At 42.1% G+C, this 20,707-nt stretch overlaps 3 protein-coding genes across 6 annotated transcripts; all 3 read right to left on the bottom strand.

Annotated features, from left to right (window-relative positions):
- Window positions 1-2,533: 2,533 nt before the first annotated feature.
- On the bottom strand, window positions 2,534-8,235 carry LOC4346274 (uncharacterized). The gene is made up of 18 exons (XM_015794538.3): window positions 8,092-8,235; window positions 7,040-7,132; window positions 6,675-6,950; window positions 6,390-6,486; window positions 6,151-6,272; window positions 5,860-5,913; window positions 5,634-5,753; window positions 5,389-5,508; window positions 5,139-5,280; window positions 4,879-5,049; window positions 4,628-4,783; window positions 4,358-4,464; window positions 4,140-4,230; window positions 3,866-4,007; window positions 3,633-3,789; window positions 3,422-3,538; window positions 3,216-3,342; window positions 2,534-3,094 (listed from the first exon to the last, which is right to left on the bottom strand). Exons 3-18 carry the CDS (start codon window positions 6,686-6,688, stop codon window positions 2,855-2,857), a joined length of 1,977 nt encoding a protein of 658 aa, XP_015650024.1. The 5' UTR covers window positions 6,689-6,950; window positions 7,040-7,132; window positions 8,092-8,235; the 3' UTR covers window positions 2,534-2,854.
- Window positions 8,236-8,529: 294 nt separating this feature from the next.
- Window positions 8,530-13,036, bottom strand: LOC9269131 (O-fucosyltransferase 16). Of its 2 annotated transcripts, none has more exons than XM_015794540.3 (10): window positions 12,695-13,036; window positions 12,544-12,612; window positions 11,962-12,040; window positions 11,715-11,791; window positions 11,405-11,493; window positions 11,125-11,308; window positions 10,689-10,870; window positions 9,874-9,976; window positions 9,448-9,779; window positions 8,530-9,361 (listed from the first exon to the last, which is right to left on the bottom strand). In XM_015794540.3, the coding sequence occupies exons 1-10, from the start codon at window positions 12,881-12,883 to the stop codon at window positions 8,869-8,871; spliced, it is 1,797 nt and encodes a 598-aa protein (XP_015650026.1). In that variant the 5' UTR covers window positions 12,884-13,036; the 3' UTR covers window positions 8,530-8,868. The 2 variants fall into 2 exon arrangements, with proteins under 2 accessions (XP_015650026.1, XP_015650027.1); XM_015794541.3 differs by having other exon boundaries at window positions 12,698-13,036.
- A 1,018-nt stretch (window positions 13,037-14,054) lies between these two features.
- Window positions 14,055-17,777, bottom strand: LOC4346273 (WD repeat-containing protein DWA2). Of its 3 annotated transcripts, none has more exons than XR_001547946.3 (14): window positions 17,649-17,777; window positions 17,491-17,574; window positions 17,207-17,339; window positions 16,987-17,098; window positions 16,309-16,408; window positions 16,001-16,128; window positions 15,823-15,892; window positions 15,302-15,390; window positions 15,174-15,219; window positions 15,014-15,084; window positions 14,863-14,936; window positions 14,720-14,778; window positions 14,505-14,597; window positions 14,055-14,432 (listed from the first exon to the last, which is right to left on the bottom strand). XR_001547946.3 is itself a non-coding variant. In XM_015792941.3 (14 exons), exons 1-13 carry the CDS (start codon window positions 17,694-17,696, stop codon window positions 14,556-14,558), a joined length of 1,056 nt encoding a protein of 351 aa, XP_015648427.1. In that variant the 5' UTR covers window positions 17,697-17,777; the 3' UTR covers window positions 14,055-14,432; window positions 14,536-14,555. The 3 variants fall into 3 exon arrangements, 1 of the variants encoding a protein (XP_015648427.1); XR_001547947.3 differs by having other exon boundaries at window positions 14,055-14,399; XM_015792941.3 differs by having other exon boundaries at window positions 14,536-14,597.
- Window positions 17,778-20,707: the final 2,930 nt, after the last annotated feature.

Raw genomic sequence — 20,707 nt, 5'->3', positions numbered from 1 at the left:
GTAGAACTAGGGAAACCAATATGGATACAATCCGAGTAGTCCTTGTCATTTTCATGTAGAACTCTATTCATCCTTCCTTATGTAGAACTCCTCCTATATCCGAAGATTGTTCCCGTATAAGACATGGTATGTGGTGGGTCCTGCCGAGATTTAGTCGACTACTATTATGTATGTGGTATCCATAACCCTGACACTAGGGGAGAGAGGACACGATAGATCGACACACAAACCAACACGCCGGCAGACATCGACATCAGAGATAAGCCTAGACAGACCCAATATGGTGCCTGCGGAGGCCGACAAAAGGGATCTAGCGCCATCTCTGATCTCGATGAGTTCGTACTCGAGGAGGAAGACTATCTTGTCGTCGACTACATGTTGGTTATCTATGCCGCCAAGTCGATGACAGCTAGATAGGTTATCCCAAATATTGTACTTGTGTGATCCAGATGAATAAAGAGCAACACCGGCTTTGGTCAATAGGAGTAGGGTTATTACCTGTATAAAAATCCTTGTCTCCATTTCTTTCACTTCAGTCTCGCATATACCCTGGTACACCGACGATCTCCACACCATGCAAATACCGTAGTCGAGACCTCAAACGTCGATACTTATCTTCTCCTCCTCTCCTCTCAATCCTCTCTCTCTCTCTCCTTGTCACCTCGACGGCAAGAGCAACCGAGACTCCGAGAGCGGTGTGGAGTGGGGTGGGTGGCGGCGGCGGGCTTGATGGCCGGAGGAGGAGCGGGCTCGCGTGGATCTAGCACCGGCAACGACGGCGGCGACCGGGAGCAGGCCCTCCCCACATGGATCTGGCACCGGCGACGACGGAGGGAGGTGGGGGGCGGATCCAACAGTGCCGATGACGACAACGATGGCGGGTGGCGGATCCGACGGCACCCTCAACGACAATGACGGCGAGCGGCAGATCCGGACGACGAAGGCAGATCCAGCTACAGGATCCTACCTCGTGCGGTGGGGGCGGTGGATGTGACGGCGATGACGACGGTGGGCGGCGGATCTGGAGCGTGGCGGAGATCGCGACGGCGGTCTCGACCGGAGGATCCGGCACAGATGATGGCGGTGGTGGCGGCGGCGGTCTCAGGCGGCGGATCCGGGCGGGACGGTTCTACCGGCGGCTGGTGACGGCGACGGCGACGACAGGAGCGGTGGCGGCGGCTGCGACGATCTCAGGCGGCGGCGGGGCGATTATTTTTTTTTGCATGTGGTCGGCTTAAGTGCCCGTGCGAAAATCGTATTTTCGCATGAGATTGCGCTGGCCACATGCAAAAATACCGATTTTCGCAAACCTTTTCACACATGCGGCTAGAGCAACCGCATGCGAAAATCAGTTTTGCCAGTATGCAAAAATGTGTTCCGTAGGAGTGACCACCGTACCACATCCTCCAACTCCACAAGCAGCTGGCAAGTGGCAATCCACTGATTGATCAATCCATCCATCAGCTTTGCTTAGATGAGTGGTTATCCCTTGGTTTTCCATGCCCTAATCCTGGGGAAACTATTTTGATCATTCAAGGGGATATCCCCTCGTTGTTTGCATATCATTCAAATAGTTATGAAAAAAAATTAAAAAAAATGCAACATGTGATATATCACTCCACAAACATGCAAGTTCAAATTCAACTTCTACATCTCGCAACAAAAAAAAATAATTAAACTACAGCTAGTTAACGTATATTCACAGTCAAATTTGTTTTTCGTTGCGAGATGTAGAAGTTGAATTTGAACTAGCATGTTCATGGAGTAATATCACATGTTAATACATCTTCTCAATTTTTTTAGAGCTTTTTCATAACCATTTGAGTGACATACAAACAACGAGGGGACATCCCTCTCGAGAGATCAAAATCCACTCCCCCTAATCAAGCACCACCACATCCTCCAAAACTCCACAAGCAGCTGACAATGCACTGATTGATCAATCCATCCATCAGCTTTGATTAGATGAGTGGTTATCCCTTGGTTTTCCATGCCCTAATCAAGCACCACCACATCCTCCAACTCCGCAAGCAGCTGGCAATCCACTGATTGATCAATCCATCATCAGCTTTGCTTAGATGACTGGTTATCCCTTGGTTTGGAAAGCAATTGGCATGTGCCTGCACTGGAGTTGATCGATGAGTTGAGTTCAAGCCAAGGAGGAGGACAGCAATGGCGCCGAAACTGGTGGTTGGTCAGTAGTCAGTACAGCCTGCTGCTGCTGCGAGTACGAGGTGAAGGGATCAAAAGCTTCAGGGGCTTGACTTGTTGAGAGGGGAGACCTGCAGCAAAAGGAAGGTGCCAAAGATAGCTACTGCTTCAAGAATTGATTTCTTTGCTAATAGTTAGTGGGGTTGGCAACCGATTTGACCTAATTAACTAACAGCTTGTTGGAGCTTTTGACTTTTGAGTGAAGAATGTGTCTTGCCACCATCTGGCAACTTCTCCAGTGAAAGCTGTTTGCTGCAAACCTTAATTCTGAGAAACAAGAGCATGGCACCAATTTAGATTATTTCAAATTGTTACACTAGAGTTAAAACAGCAGGGAAATGTTATTTCTTTTTCCAATACATATCACCGATTTAGAGTATATCTAATCGTTTTCTGAATTCTGATGCTCTGCGAAATTTCGGCAGCTTACATCTTTACCAGCTAACCTAAATCAGATAAGCTAAATCCGGGGTTAGACAAAACCCAGGATTTTTTTTGGTAAAATAAGATTAAACTTTAAAGCACACTAAATAGAATATTAGTGGATGGGAATATCTGGGTCATAATCGTACTGCATACCTAGGCATAGTACAGCTATACTAGCCATACAGGTGAGGCTGGTTAAACTAGCTAAAGACTGGCCTTAGCTGCCAGAAGGACCTTCCATTCTCAGGTAGTCATACATCAGTCCCTGAAATGGACTCTGGTTCCTGGGCTGCTTCAGGTAGATGGTGTTCATCCCTTGAACAAGCCAAGCTCCACTCACATCGATGTTGAACAGCCAGTACAGCCCATGGATCCCGTGCCTCGCAATCGTGTTGTCTTTCCCAATCAACCCAGTTGTGAAGTGAGGAGCAGTTCTGTCCTGATCGTTGAAACGAACCTGAAAATACAAGCATTTTGTGTATTTAGGATCAACTTCTTGAATGATGATAACAAATAATGAAATAGGAATGGACATTGGCCAATCTAAGTATTTTTGTGTTTTTTTTTTCTGAAATAACCTGCAACTCGGCATTTGCGGATGATGCAAGAGCCACTCTGAATTTGTATGTGCTGTTAGGACTGACACTGTCAAGATTGAACTTTATTTGCCATGTGGTTGGCTGGTAGGTGCTCTGATCAGTTCTTCTGCAGTGGACACAGATGTTAGAAGCAGATCATGTAACTCTGCGCAATCAGTTGTATTCAAATGAGATGAAAACATCACCTGTTTACTTGAGCAAAGAACCAATCGGTGGTATAGTCGCTCTGGCCAATTGTGTATACCAGATCACCGTCTGGATACAGCTCTGCATATCTTTCCCAAAGTCCATACTGCCTAAATCTGTAACGAACGATAAGAACACTATATGATAAGAAATGATGATCACTTGGTTACTACATGTTTGAGAAGTCTGTTGGTAGCCAGTCTGCATCACCTGTCAGGATGGTTGATATACAACCTATTCACATAGTTGGGATTAGGGTCTGGAACAAAGAATTCAGAGGCGGATCGATCAGGTATTCCGATCTCCCACATCGTGGGACCGTCTCTTGGTGGTTCATACACAAGGTCACCCAGATAAATGTCATCCCCTGAACAGGAGTGCTGAACATATCAGGATATCTCATTGGAAGCTGCAAGAGGAATAAATGTCAGGTAGATACTGACCTGAAGATATGGTTAGCTTAGCATCCAGTTTGTAGTCCCCTATAAATCCTGGAACCCATGCATAAAGGTTGTAGTCTCCAGCTACAATGTTTCTTATGCAAAAGCTTCCATCATCTTCTGCCCTACACCAGAATTGGTATCCCTACAGTGTTGGAATATATATTTTTTTTTGCCGGGTCACGGTGTTGGAATATGTGATTGATAATATACTTCATAGTCTAACATGTATTCAAGCTTGTTCTAAAAGAATAAGTGTGTATATAGCATGCATCACCTTGCACTCTCTTTGCCAGGATCCAACATCTCCTGGTAGAGCTAAGCCTACATAAGCTGATGTAGCATAAAGATCTGCATCATCTAAATACCTAAATAACACATGATGAATTCATTAGTAATAGATGTATCGCGAACTAAATTACATCTGGACTGAATCAAACTTCTTTTAGTTACTACTGTTGTATAAAACTGGAAAAAGATGTCATTAATTACTACCTGTCTCGGACGAGTAATCTACCAGAGATACAACCTCTTTGCTCAGTCTTCTGAAAATCATCTGACAGTGCAAAACAGTACGGCCAGCTCTCTTTCTCAATCATCATCTGATTTCAAAAGGAGAAAGAGAGAGTTAAATTACAAGTTACTTGTGCCGTGTTCATAACACTTGTACTGTCAATAAGAATCAACCTGAATGTTATCACCTGAACTTTTGTGAATAAAAGAAAGATATCAAATTAGAGACGAAATATGCATCCAATTTTTCACCTGAACTTTTGCATCCTCCCAGAGTAGAGTTGGGTCACTTCCATCCCAACTGGAGTTAAGGTACATGAAGACAGGCCCATGGACCTTTTTCCAGTATTCACCAGTCAAGAACTTGGGTGTAAGGTCATCCCCAGCATAATGACCGCTAAGAAACATCTGAAAAACATATTTTAAAAAAAGGGTTTCAGAAGAATGTCTGAACTTAATAATCTGAACTTTTTATTTCAATATAATACAATGTCTGAACTTACAGCCAGCATAGTTGGCCCAACATGAGAGGTCAAGTTCTGCTTGACGGGACCTCCTGTTCGGAACTCGTCACTCGGAGTGATCTGCCAGAAGCCAATTGGAGGATCGAATGATATCCATCCATGGACATTGTTATACTGGTCTTCACAGGAGTATTGGTATTTATCATCAACCTTGACAATTTACCAGTAACAGTGTTTAGATTCTTCATGATATAATACGTTTATCATAGATAAAAAAAATCCTATATTTGTCAACTTACCTCTCCTCTTAGGTCAGGATTTATTGGGTCCACAAGAAGGACAGCTTCAGGGTATGCTAATTGCTGTCCCCGGGGCGGCACTCGGTCTTCAGGCATCGGCATTATTCTCTGCCTGTCGTCAGCTAATGCCATGTAATGAAACCTGAATTTGCACCAAAGTAATGGATTCAGACATTCAGTGTAAGATGTAGCATAATTCAGCAAACTGCAAAAAAAAAAAAGAAAACTTAAATTCAGGAACTAGAACAACTTGTCTTTCCGAAGCTTGAAGGCCACCCTGGTCTCTCCCAGGCTAAAACCAGGCCACCCTTCCTGATGCTCATAGATTCCATAGGTATAGAATCCTGAGCAGCCCCGGAGTACAATGAACCTGTACAAACATACTTGCGCTGTCAAAATATTTCAAAAATTACTTGCTCTGTTAAACATGATTGCCTTTTTTCCAAATGAATTGCTGAGAACAATTCCATTGTTATGCCTGTGCTATTGGATCACCTCTTATCAATGTTCAAGGGAACAGCTTTGCCTTCCAGAGAAGGATCCCATGTTCTAACGAACGAGACCTCTGCATGGTTTTCATCCTGATATATGATTCGGAACTCTGTCCCTTTTATTCTGCGTAACAACGTTCAATGTCAGATACACCTGGGCTCTCTCTAGCACAAAAAGTGTAATCATATGGAGGCGATTCCTGAAATCCGAGTGAATTGAGAGCCCTTACACATCAAATATGCCAGTTCTTTCTCCCAGTTTACTCCAAACAAGGTCCCAGTACCTGACAACATGCAACACCATATGAGTACATTGACCATAACCTCAGTTGCAGCCTGTACTTGAATGAGGACTAAAAGGTTTCTTCTTTAGTTTTAAATTGGCAAAGTAGCTGAATAACAATTAACAAATGTACACTTGTAGGATGTGGCAAGATCCAAGTAGTACCAAACTATTGTACTTGCTAATTAAACATATCAAAGAGAGGATAAAAAGCGTAAGCAAAATTGTCAGTAGGCACCCTCTGTTGTCTTCTTTGTTAAGAATCTCCATCAAGTTGTCCACACCATTATACCGGACGCCGGTCACGATCCCGTCGGGGTTGGACAGCGTAAGCTCAAATATGCCATTTTTAATCTCAACCTGCATGCGCATGCAATGGTGCAACGCGGGCCAACCAATCAATCATTCAATCAATCATGTCAACAATGAATCGATCGAACATGCGCAGGCAGAGCTGACCAGCAGCAGCACACTTACATATCGGTCGCTGACCTTAACGCTGACGCCGGCGGTGGCGCCGGCCGGTGAGGTCGCCGGTGGATGGCCCATGCAGCACGGCAATAGGTTCTTGCAGCTTCAGAATTCAACACAGATGGACGTGTGCATGCATGAGCATGAGACCACCAAACCAGGAAACCAGCAGCATATATAGTATAGCAATGACTGGCAATGCCGGCCAAGTGTGTGGAGTGGACATGGCCATGCAGTGCAGATGCAGCAGTAGCAACAGAAGAAAGAAGAATGCAGAAGCAGCAGTAGTACCTAAGTTTCCCCATGAGCAAGCTGATGGATGGATGGATTGATCAATCAGTGGATGGCCAGCTGCTTGTGGAGTTGGCTTGATTAGATGAGTGGTTATCCCTTGGTTTGGAAAGCAAGCATGTGCCTGCACTGGAGTTGAGTTGAGTTCAAGCCAAGGAGGAGGACAGCAATGGCGCCGATACTTCTTGGTGGTTGGTCAGTACAGCCTGCTGCTGCTGCGAGTGCGAGGTGAAGGGATCAAAAGCTTCAGAGGCTTGACTTGTTGAGAGGTGAGACCTGCAGCAAAAGGAAGGTGTCAAAGATAACTACTGCTTCAAGAATTGATTTCTTTGCTTATATTTAGTGGGGTCAGCAACTGATTTGACCTAATTAACTAACAGCTTGTTGGAGCTTTTGAGTGAAGTATGTGCCTTGCCACCATCTGGCAACTTCTTCAGTGGAAGCTGTTCGCTGCAAACCTTCAAATAAAAAGGGGTGTTTGATGCAAAGGGCTTATTATTTAGAGGCTTTCAGCTCAAAACAAAAGCATAAAATCGTGTCCTATGTATTCCTATACTTATGAAAAATTCAAATCAATGAGAAAAGGTGAGTTTTAACACAGATTAGTACGCCAACATTAGAATCTGACACTAGTACTAGTCTACTAGATGATGAACTAGTTGGTGTATGTCCGAACTCTGTGGCATTGACACGTGGAACATGCCGATAGCCACAGCATCCCAAGTGTCACCATCTAGTAGTCCCGTGAGGCAGAGAGGAAGAGAAAACACAAGTTCAGAAAAGAGAAAACGACAGGAAGAGAAGACTTTCATTGGAGCAAGCATAGAGATATTGGCAGGCATTGGGGGAAAGCGTTTGGCCTCTTGTCCTTGGAACGGAAGAACACCGGCACGAGCAGCGAAATCCAAAGCATCAGAGATTGTATGGGGAACAGGGGAGGTAGTTCAGCACAGTGATCATGTGATGGGAGCTCAGCTGATACATCTCTTCAGCTAGGATTCCTACTGTACTCTCTACTGTACCAAGCATCAAGGCTAGTGAGATATTCACGGGGACCTAATTGCCTAATTCCTAGAAAGGGATAGTTGCATAGTGAATCAAGAACTGTACTCCAGCTATGAAAAGTTTTGGGTTCCCTATCCTGCCATGTGCTGCTTGCAAGAAAATTGCGTTCTCCGTCGTCAGATTCAGAGAATTGCAGAGGGGAGGTAAAAAAAAAAACTGATCCTTGAAAGTAGAAAGATGAGATGCTCGTGGAGGGCTTGATGCAACAATAGGCAAGAGCAAAAGTGAGCAAGAATCACCTAGGGGAAAAGATCACAAGTGAGAAGCACAGTTATCTGCAATTGCAGAAATCAAACAGGGCAGTAAGAAAATGAGTTAAAACAGGGAGAGGGAAGAGAACTGTTGAACTAACCTCTGTTTGTTTGGCCGGTTATTTACGTCCATGGAGGTTACAGACTCCAGAAAAGTTAGTTCAGTAACAACAAAACCATACGATATCCCGAAGAACGCCTGCAAATTCATCAATAGCAAGAGTAATATGGCAGTTCCATTCAGTTAGATTTGGAGGTGTTGTCACTCTTCTTTTTCATTGATGACGACCCACCAACAGATCCGATCTCTCTCCAGGGAATGTTCAAGAGCACAAATTTGTCACAAATACAGCACTTAGTGGTATAATGTTGAGAATTAGTGTCGGACAGGAGTTATGTTCCTTGCAAACTGGTAACTTTTTGCAAAGCTTTACTCCTTTACTTGATCCAGGTAGGCGGGTATCATTGTAATTCAGTTGATAGCATGAAAGGTTGAAATCAACACAGATAAATTTGATACAGTTAAAAGAAGACCTCACTGGTTTCAAACAAAGCTGCTCAGTTGCATTTGCTGCAAACAGGTCAAAATAGAACATCCATTTTAGACACCACAAAAAGGAGTTGAATAACAGGTACAAGAGCATATGCTACAGGCTATATCAATGCAAACCACAAGTACTACAAACTCAAAGCTTCTAAGAGATCAACCGCCGGCGTGACACTGTGAGTGAGTGAACTACAGAAAAATGTCACTATGAACTAGCCTAGAGATGTACATTGACAGAGCAAACCAAGTTATGTACAGTTTAGGCGTTAGAGGGGCAAAATTCCTCAATTGCTCACCAAAAAAATTGGTTGGTGAAGCATCGACAACTCAACTAATCTGAAAGAATCCCTTCTAACTCTGGATCCTCTAGTCTGAACTGCACATCATCATCCGCTTCAGGATCAATTATCTCCTCTTTCTCTCCAGGAGCATCTTCATCTGCCTCGGATTCACCTGCCTCTTCATCAGTATGATCAGGAACTGTGGGCTCACTAGTGGCTATTCCCATCTCAGTATCATTACTCGAGACTTGCTCAGTTTGAATGGCTATTCCTCTCTCAGTATCATTACTTAAGACTTGCTCAGATTGGGAGTTAGATTTGGCTACTGTTTTGCTAACGGTTTTTTCACATATACAGGTAGAAGGGTTCTCATGAAATTCTCCCCTTCCTGGCCTGAGTTCCTTGGGCTCTCCCATAAATCCTTTCTGAACCATGCGCACTCTTGAGGAGAATGAATCCCATGACATGTTTCTTCTGTTCGAAATTAAGGAATAGAGCCTTTTAGCATTTGGCCGGATCGTTCTCTTATGCCCAAAATATCTCCTATCAAAAGCAGTATAGATGGTCAGAACTAATAACGAAGTACATGATGACAGCAGGGAGCTTCCAGTAGCAGAAGAGAAGTATACCTTCGCCCAGCCAAAATTTTAGCCATGTTACCATTGTTGTTAGTCACAAAAGCATCACTTCCATCACATACAATAAAATCAAGTGCAGCCATGCGAGATGAGTATTTAGAGAATGGAGCCAGCTCCTCTTTGCTTGATATTGTTTCTTTCGTGTGGAGATTTGGGAAGAACGCTTTGAGGGGTGCTAATGTCCTTGCCCCGCCATATATCTCTCCAGATGCAACATAAATGTGAACATCATTTCTGTAGCCCAGTGCCCTCAACATCAGCCCCACCTCTTCAGGAGTCAATGGGCATCTACCTTGCCTTCTTCCTTTCTCAGGGTTGATAGCCTAAACAAAGAAGAGGTTGCAGTAGGTAGTTCGGTCAAGGATATATGCCATTTTAAGTACGTACTAATACACTATAATGATATGCCATACGTACATGCAAGGTTTTCCATCTCTTCCGTATTGCACCAAGCTCTTTTCTTTCTTTTTCTCCACCACCATAATAGCACCCCGAAAATGCAAGCATATCAGGTTCAAATCTGGCAACCCAAGAGAAAGACTGTTTAGGGAAAAGGAAAAAAAAGGAAACCACTACAAACTAAATAGACAACATACTTATATTACTCATACAAGAAAATCAGAAACCAGTACAACTTCAGACCAAGATGGTGGTCTATTCTGAAGCAAAGGTCACAGCCAATCCACTAAACTGAACTTCTCCTGACAAGAGCATGCTATATGATGGCCTTCTCTCTTTACTAGCATGACCAACAAGTGATTGACTGATATTATCGATAAGATCTGAGACCAATCTTCTCAATACATAGATGGAGCACAGGAGGACCCTCTTTTGACATGCCATTCGGAACTCCATATATATGTTCTACTAGTATGAGTATGTGCCCGCACAAAGGCTACTTTGGACAGTATTGGTTGACAACTTTTAGATATCACCCTTCACTATTTTGTGCATGCATCCTATTTTGTGCATCCTCCCTCTCAAATCCAGGCTATGCTCAACTGGGGTATTCATGATAAAAGAAACATGCTAAGGAGCCCAACATTTGCTAATCCAAGCTAGAGATGAAAATTGCCCCCCTTATGACCTAAAATGGGTTTCAAGTAATCCCCTGAGAAAAAGAAACTATGTTCTTCACAAATACAGCACTAAGAATATAAGACTCTCTAGTTTTGTATTAAAGGAAAACCAAAATATGAGAGCTCAAGCACCAGAACTTGAGATGCGTGTACCTTAAATGAAGAGCAATAAAATGTTTGCTTCTCTCTCTCATTCTTTGTATTAATTTTTCACCCATTTCTTCTATTAGGCCAGTAAATCTCAACCCATGATAGTTTACTCTGCATCTCAGCTTCTGCAGATCTGTGTCCAACCTGTTTGCTAGTCTATAATCAAATTTCGTCAGCCGAACAACCTGCACTACGTGAAAGTAATGATATAAGGTATCCTGGTATTGGTATTATGAGTGTCTCTGAACAGAAGAAGTAAATTTATTTGAAGTCACACAAGGTGGTCAATGGTCAGTCAGTGGAACGAAAGTACAGTCAATTGACCTACCAAGAATATGAAATTTCTATTCCTGATCTCAAAAATTCATATCATCAAGACGGTGAATTAGCACATAATTTAAAAGTATCTTGGGATTATATGCTGCTAGCAATGACTTACATGTTTCTTAAGAAGTGCAGGCAACACACGGTTCACATAACATCTCTGAGTACATTTTCGGGGCACACGCATTCTATGAGGAGTCCGCAGTTTGCCTCCTATCTCTGGAAGCTCTTTCACAATCTTTACATCCTTTGATAGATTCGAGATGAACCAGTCGACGTCAAAAATTTCAGAGAAATTGCTGCAGAGAAACAGTACACATACAAATGTAAGTGTTCATAGAAACATGGGCAGCCTTAGAATATTAGGGTAGGAAGCGCTCAATACTCAAATTAACCTTGCATCTTTCCAGAAAGATGTTTGATCCAATTTGGGAACAACAAGTGTGGCATTTAAGATACGTGCAGCAACAACAGCATCAATTATCTGAAAAGCAGAAGATGGTCATAGTTATGCATATGGAACAACAGAATACACATAACTACCACGGAGTTACATGGAACATGGTGTCATAATGGATCACATAAAATCTATGTGTACAAGTTGATTCTTCATGTACATTTGCAAACTGATTTCTTTTATTCTTTTTCCTATCCATCCACACGCATCACAGTATTTGATACGGAACAGTGTGGCACATATATTACCCCTGTTCTCTGTTGATTGAGGCCTCCACTTGTAACGATCATCAAATAACGGTCTGGTTGCGTGATAACACTTGAACCTGCACAATTTAAAACATTGACTATTTCAGGTAATCCATACAACAAAGAATAGTACCACTGCCACTAAAACCTCCTATATGTAGAATGCCTCAGAAACATGCACACTACAAATCTAAAACACTACTCAGTTCGAGCAAATTTTAACCGTCAGTGGAAAAATAATGCGCACCAAGGAACCTGCTGCTTGAGTTGCTGCACCCATAGAATCTGCTCGCAAACTTAGAACCCCAAAGGCCATCTGCCTCTTTCTGCAGTATGAGAAATTGCAATGAAGTTTTCATGCTACTTTAGACAAAAATGGAGCAAAATGAGTACATATTTCATGGGTCTATATTTCAAAATAGGGAGTGTCTTGACTCTTGAGCGCATTAAATAAAATCAGTTTAACTCAAATCTCAGAGGATCACATCTAGAAAACCCATGAGAACAAGTTGTGTTTCAAAGGAAATAAATAAACCCATGATAACAAGTTAGAAAATACTCTAGAACATCCTAATCTAACTCCGTAAATATAATAGAAAAGAGCTCAATTTAATAGCTTGCCATCATCTAATTTGCTTCAAAAATGGCACAGGGAATGGAACCTGAATCATTATCTACCAATTAAAACAACCATTTCCCAGAAACAATTAGTTAGGCACTAGAACTGGAATAAGTGCACTGTATCTACTAATTTCTGAACAGCACAACCACGCAACCTCTGACAATTAATCGAGGAATTAGTTCGCTTAATCTAACCAAAGAAGCTTACGCTTATCGGAACGCGCGAAATCTCGCTGTGCTCGGACACCACCGTGCTTCCGCCGCCGGAGCTGTTCAGCTGCACTCGGAATGCACAGAGCAAGACAAATTAGATCGGGATAAGCGTGGGGAGCAGGTAGGAAGGGGTACTAGTGCAACACCACCAGGGGGGCATGAGGGGAGCGGCGGCGAGAGGAAGCGAGGGCCGGGTGATCGATGAGCGGCGGCGGGGAGACGTAGAGCAGCGCGACGGCGGCGAGGAGGAAGAGCAGGAGCGCCGCCGCCGGCAGCAGGGCCGGGCGCGGGCACTTGTTGTGGCCTCCGCCGCCGCGCCGTCGAGGCTGGGCCATCCTCCGGAGCCCGGAGATCTCAGGCTAGGCTAGGGAGGTAGTGCCGCGACGGCAGCGGCGGCGGTGGTGGTGGGGTGGTCGCCGAGACGGCGGCGACATGGGAGACTTGTGGAATTTCGATGAGTGGGTTTGAACTTTCGAGAAGGTGATACTGTTCCAGTGTACGGCAGTGCAGTATTAAATTAAACTGGATTTCCGTATTGCAAATTTTGTACTAATTTTCAAATTCTTTTCCTTTTTTCATAGCACATATAACTGTAACGATTAAACGATGCAATTTGAATACAAGATATTTCATCTAAAAAAGGATACAGGTATTTATTGTCGATTTCTGTAGGAATTGAGACTTTTGTGTACATTTGTAAAGGAGATGTATTCACATTAGCTAGTACAAATTGGTCGAAATTTTTCTGTAATCCTCCGGTTAAAACTTGCCCTTTAATGGAGTAATTGAAGCACGAATTTCTCTACCATCATTGATGACACATGGAGGAAACGTGAATGTCTGCGTGTGTTCGGGTTGGATTGGGATTTGGTGACATTCTCCCGTGACACCGAGGGATTCGGTGACATTCTCCCGTGACATTCTCATTTGATGTCACCGAATCCCAATCCGTTCAGGATTTTGGCGACAGATGGGACCAGACTAAAAAAAACAAGCAAAATGTTGATTTGTTTTTTTTCATTAAAAAAGGTTGATCATTTTCTAAAACAAATTTATCCCTTCGTTTCAAAATGATTTTTTAGTACGTGTTTGACCATTCGTCTTATTAAAAAAATTAAGTAATTATTTATTATTTTCATATCATTTGATTTATTGTTAAATATACTTTCATATATACATATAGTTTTACATATTTCACAAATTTTTTTAATAAGACGAACGGTCAAACATGTGCTAAAAAAATCAACGGAGTCAAATATTTTGAAACGGAGGGGGTATCAGCGAACACATATGATTTAAAAAGAAACTGTCGACAAAATCTTCGCGAAAAAGAAATGCTGAAAGCATGTGAGCCTGCCGTCCTGAACGCATGACAAGTTCGTAGGTGGCTCATGCCCAAAACAATTTGAAGTTAATTTGCTCATTCCCTGAATGATTTTGTAACATACAGACGAAATATTAATCTTTGCTAAAGTAAGGGAACCACTCATACAGTGAAAAATCGAATGAAAAACAGAAGCTCAGATCTTGTCAATCTCAACAGTTCTACAAAATTCAGATCGGTTGTACTTCACCACATAACGCAACAATTGACACCAACCTTTCTCAGATATATGACATTCAAGAATCACTCGAGGAGCAGTATTTGGCAATTGTACCAGGCTGAATTTTGCAATTACAGCTGGCCTGAATCACAAGAGTGGCAGATCATATGAGACACTGGATTTCTGCCAAGATGGTTACTGAAACATTATTGGCTTGCTATTGTTCTGGGGTCACAAGCTGTCGAATCAGGCCATCGCATCAACTCCATGTACCAGAGTACAGTATATAGGATGGCAAGGAGAAAATCTACAACACCAATAATATGCACAACAAACAAGTCTGCTTGAGCAGAAAAGGGAAGGTCTGTTAGAACAAGAGAAGGTACTATTGGTAATCGCATCAACAACATACCGAGCAAAGAAGTGGAGTTATGTGCCCTTACAACGGAGAGAACATGCAGCTTCATTTTCTCTGCAAGTAGGGCTTGACTGATTCTAAAACAACCTGACCATTAGAGGAAATTATCACAGATCATTAGAGTCAAGATTCAGATATCAGATAAACTGGCTTTAAAAAATCACAAGACAAATATTTCAAATAAGCATACAAATGCTGCAGGTACTTACCCTTCCGTCATAAGATAAAGAAGCAAATAATGACGGATCATGGGAGCTCCATGCAATACCTACAATTTTTTAATACGCTGTGTGATTCCTTGTCAAAATTATAACGTAGAATTATAAACACAGGTAGGAATTCCTGAGGGTACCGTATATGCTATCTTCATAATCAGTGTATGAATTTAGTAATGGTTCTTCTTCTCTTGTGGGTGAACCAGGAGGACTGATAAGCAAGAATGTGGGCATCAAGATTATAACAAACAAAGTAACCAAACAAGAAAATACACAAGGAATAGAAACCTTTCAGGTCCTGAGTCATCAGTGCCAACTTTAGCAAACCACAAATTGACAGTTGAATCTGTTCCAGCACTCTACAGGAGTTACAATGTAGTCAGTACACAATAAAACAGTACATCACAATATGCAAACCACTTGAAGAAATAGAGAGAGAGGGAGAGACCAGAATCAACTGGTCATGCTCAGGATTGTGCCGAACAGCCCATGTCCTGCAAAATTCACAAGGGTCGACTAACTAAACATTGAATCGAAAGGATTCTAATCTGAGTAAAACAGGATATAGAAATATACCAATGCGAATGCCCAGGGAGATTCTTCAGAGGATACTTAAGCATTCTGAGATCCCACAAACGGATACCAAATTCATCTTCTGCTGTTGTCTACAATGCATAAAGGATCTTTTATTGGAACCATAAATAAATTAAACTGAATAAAAATAAACAGTACCTATCACTATAACCGTTAATTGCACAATTGTCTGATTCAACAACCTCTGAAATAGGGTTCAATGATTCAGCTAGATAACACAATCAAATCCGAGTGTTTAGTTTCATTGAACAATAAAAGAAGTAACGGCTAGCAAGTAGCGGCACAGCTGATACCACACAGTACCTACTAATGTAAGAAAAATAATCTCTGCAGGATCCTTAATCAAAACAAAGACGAAACGAAGTTGACAGGTAACAAAGAAAACGGAAGTAATACAACAGTGTTTTTCTCTTCAGTACTAATTCATAACCATGACTTAAGCAAACGAACTATGGCTTGATCTGAAACACTTGAAATGAAGTACGGCAAGTATCACCACTCACAATTAAGTGCTGTTTCTTGGGGTTATAATCCACATCCCGAAAATGCGCATGCTCAATTGCATTTGATTTCCTGAAAAGAACAAGTTCACAGATAAAGATATAAGTGGAACATTTCAGCATCTAAACCACAGACACTAGATCAACAAATCTAATATGTCAAGATTGTGAAGGTATTAACTTCATAGAACGGAGATCCCAGCAGTGAAGTGAGGAATCAGTAATTGCAGCAATTGAATTGTGATCGTGTGGATCCCAAGATCCACCACGTAAATTGGGAAGCATGTCAGCAGACCCCTTTTGCATCACCTGTAACTTAGGAATTCAAGTTAGGACAAGATTAAGTTCAGAACTTCTGCTAACAGAGATACAGAACTGTAAGTTTCCATAAAGTTGACACTGAAGTGCGAAGATAATGCTTAGAAACAATGTAATATCACGTAATTATGTCGATGTACTATTGGTAAAACAGAAGGATGCTGGGCACACCTTGGCTGACTTATTTGATGCATCTATATTCCAGAGGAAAATATTTCTGTCATCAATACTAATTAACTTGTCGTGCTTCCCTAGTGGCCACCAGAGAACACTGCAAAGATAAGCCAGCTTACAGATACAGTCTGAGCATGGTATCCACCAGAAATAACAATGTATTAAAGGAGCTTATACATTGTTATAAGACTGTGAAGAAAGGTCATAACTTATCTAAAACTTTAGATCAAAAAATGGTATTGGTAAATAAAAATATTAAAATTTCATCTATTGTGTGCTCCCTATAGAGAACCTCGGACGAGCCAAAATTAATTCTTATGTTGCTTTGGCCTTCGAATTGTAGCTATGTGTTGTAAACAAGTAAGGTATGCTAGGAAAACTTGAAATATCCGCTGAACCCTATATGGTGTATAACCTTCTCATGACAATGTGCTTCATAAAGTAGCATTGGTAAAATCACAGTCATCGTTTTTGTGAGTCGACTAATCCCCAAAATAAGAGACCCTTTTTGGGCTTTGCAAATCATCAGCATACAGTTGCATTCTTCAACTAGACTCTGGTTACTACTTACCAGTATGTATAAAATCAACAAGCGGCAAAATACTCTACAGCAATAAGACTAAACGGCACCAGAACAAGCGAGCACAGAACATCAACAGAAACAAGAGCGCGCACCATCTTATTTTGCCCGTGTGCTCATCAAGCGTGAAAAGCTGCTCAAGTGGCGGCGAATTCGACTGCCCGTGCAGCTCCGGGATCTTCCAAACAGATGCACCATAGCCCTCGCCTTCCATCCATATCATAACATAAAGAAATTTTTAGAAATTTACAACTAGATGAAATGCCCAATGCACCGGCAGAAAGAGAGTAACAAAGAGGGGAATTCTTTCTTTACCAGACGTGTAGACTGTGGAGAAGACCCTATGATCGAAGGGGCAAGACTTAAGGTCCCAGATCTCGTTTGGATGGTAGAACAGCCCGTCGCACACCAGCTCGCTCTCCGCCGGTGAAAACCGGATCAGGTGCACCTACTTGGCAGCAACAACGAGTTAGAGATCCAATCACAACGTTCTCTTCTACAATTGCTCGAATTGCTGCAACACACAGGGCAGAGCCAGAGTCGATGGAAGAAGACGAGTTGGGGCGGAGAGCCCTCCCCCCCTCCTCCAGGAGACGCACCTCGTTCTCCTCCTTGAGACTGAGGGTTCCGGCGAGGAAGGTGGTCGACCCGGCGGCCGCGCGCACGTCGGCGATGCACCGCGCCTGCAAGAGTGGGGTGCAAGGGTGAGGGGCGCCCCCCTACGGGAGACTGTTCTAGAAGGTTCGAGAAGGCTTGCCTGGTACTTGAGGCCGCCGTAGACGATGCCGCTAGATCCGCCCTGCATTCTCGCTCCGTCCGTCGCCGGCGAGCACCACGGTGGTCGACGGGCACGGAGATCGCGGAATGCACGGAGACGAGCGAGACTACGGCGACCTGGCGCCTTCTACACTTCTTATCGAGAAAAAGAATACGTTTCGTACACATGGAAACGAACTTCTTGAGACCGTGTCCGATATGGTCAATGGTTTACGTTTTCTACGTATGCGAAGCGGAAAAGATTTGGTTAGACGTGAGCGTTGGGAAAGGTAGGTAGGCCGTTCAAATAGGATTCGGCTCCCCAATACGGCCCGGCCCATCTACGATCGCCTAGTGTGGGCCCGCAAGGAAGTTACAGTCCGTTCCGGACTTGCGGCCCATGCAATATGGGCCGCACATAGGCCGGAAACCCCTTACAGCCTGAGTAGCTGGGACGCCTAGCACAAGCCCACAAACCCAACAGCCATCGACCATCAAAGATATATCGGCCAACAGCTTGCTAGCTCTAGCTTTTCAAAACTTTTTTCCATCAATTATTTCGATTTTCGAGGTGTCACACATTTCCTTCTCAAAATTTCAGCACTTGTTCTTTATGAGAAGAAAGCAGCAGGTGAGAGGAGTCCGGGCTTTCTCAAGGTTAGAACGAGTGGACGACGTCCAGAATCATTATCAGTGCCAATGCGGATCTAGAAATTTGTGTGAGCCTGTTACGCCAACGGATATATAACAAATCACACATAACTTCATAGATTGTGTACCATACAACAACTTTTTTATCTATTCTAATTTAGAGGAAAACATGGTTGTGTTTTTGCAGGCTATGGGACTTAGTAATTTATTATCCCGAAAAGAGAAAAATTATAATGGTGCTAGAAAATTTACTTTGCTTTCAGGTTGCAGATGTCTAATAGCTTACACTCAAGTAATGGGTACAACAATCTAGCTAGTAAATAATTCTGGTGCTTCAGGTTATACCCTAGATGATTATGTCTAACAGATTATTAAAACGTACTTATACTACTGCATGCAGCATGCTAGTTATTGTATGCTGTGGCTAAGTATGTTCTCTAATACTTATACACGTTATTAAGTGTCCCAACCAAATAGTGTGCTTATACTGCTTCATGCCGTGGCTAAGCACCATAAATTAGCACTAATCAAATGATGCTTGCGGCGCCGAAGCCCGGGCAAGTGCCCAGGGTCGCCGGGCCCTAGCTCCGCCGCTGATCATTATTGACAGAGAGTATTATTGCAAAGTCTAAAAACAGAGTACCACCACTACTCTATATCAAGCACCGTCACTTTAGAGTAAGCAAGATAATAGCCTGCTTATGTAAGAAGAGAAGGACTAGAGAGAGAGAAGCGAGCGACTATTCTATTGCCAATTCAAGCGCGCGCGCCTATGCACGGTTACTGACATGGACCCGCTACAAATGAGAACATTGTTGATGACAACCATGAAAAACAGAACAAACAATGTACAACATTGGGTAACTCTTGGCGTGATGCATACACTCTCATGTTTGTTGTCCCAAAGGAGGCAATATTGTTGTTTGTGCAATGATGTCACCACTATCTCAGTATCTCTACATCACATGGGTCAATAAAAGCTGACCTGATGCGTTTTATCTAGCCTTTAAGTGTCTTTGAGTGCTGTAGAAACCGATGATTATTTAAGTGACCTACTCACTCTCCCTTCACCCATTTCTTCTCTAACTCATTAATTTTGTCATCGCAAATGTAATATAGCCACCTGTATATTACTTGGATACTAAGGCACCCGCAATGATTATCTATAAGCTCTCTACAAGAGATCCATGTCAGCATATTTTTCTACTTGGAAGATATTAAATGAAGAGAGAGAGAGCGAAGCTATCTACTAACATAGAGATAGTCTATAGAGAAAAACGAGGCAATGCATGAGAGAGCTATAGATACCCATGTAGACATACTATTGAGGTGGTTTACTATTAATCTAGTATATTGCTGAGATGTACATGTTTTATAGAGAACACTTTACTTTACCATCGCGGGTGCTCTAATGACTCCGTCTAACTGTAAACTGTTTGTCCACGTATTCCGTATAAAAACGGTTAAAAAAAAGGAAGCAGAGGGTTGGTTTGGTTTGTGGTCTAAATAGGCCTTACCAAATTTTATTAGTACCAAAATTTGGCAAGTTTTGGCATGACTAATTTTGGTAAGGCAAAGTTGTGTTTGGATTGAAGCCAAAATAGCCTAAGTTCACTATTGAAATGGCCTATTTTCTTAGGCATGCCAAAATTTGGCTTCAAACCAAATAGACACTAAACACTATTGAAATTGCCAAAAATTGGTAAGCCTAATTTAGGCCACAAACCAAACCAGCCCAGAGTCGGGGGTTGCTAGTTGGCGCGCGCACCAGCTGCTCCCGGCCTAAGGCCCATCAGCCCTTTTTTTTCGCGATTTGTTTTTTCTTTTTCTTTTGCGATTGTTTTCGGTTTTTTTCGTTTTCTTTCTTATTACTTTTTTTAATCTTTAGCACACTTATTTTTTTATAAAATGTTTTGAGTTGAAAGTTTTTAAATCTTAACTTGAAAATTTTTAAATTTGATTTGAAAGTATTCAAATCTCGAGTTGAAAGTTTTTGAATCTGAGTTGTAAGTTTTCAAATTTGAGTTGAAAGTTTTCGAATCGGAGTCAAAAGTTTTCGAATTTTGAGTTGAAAGTTTTTAAATCTGAGTCGAAAGTTTTCATATTTTTTCAAATCTTAACTTAAAAATTTTCAAATCTGTAATTGAAAGTTTTTAAATCTCGAGTTGAAAGTTTTCGAATCTGAGTTAAAAGTTTTTGAATCTCAAGTTAAAATTTTTTAAATCTGAGTTGAAAGTTTTCAAATATGAGTTGAAAGTTTTCAAGTCGAAGTTGAAAGATTTCAAGTTGAAGTTGAAAGTTTTCAAGTTAGAGTTAAAAGTATTCAAATCTGGGTTGAAAGTTTACACATATATGGAAAAATTCGGAAAAAAAAAATAACCGTGTCTTGCCGTCTATTGGGCCGTGTGG

The sequence above is a fragment of the Oryza sativa genome, chromosome 8 (genome assembly GCF_034140825.1).
Source record: "Oryza sativa Japonica Group chromosome 8, ASM3414082v1".
In the NCBI taxonomy this organism is placed as follows: domain Eukaryota; kingdom Viridiplantae; phylum Streptophyta; class Magnoliopsida; order Poales; family Poaceae; genus Oryza; species Oryza sativa.
Note: the sequence above shows the minus strand (reverse complement) of the source record. Positions and strands in the feature narration are given on the sequence as shown.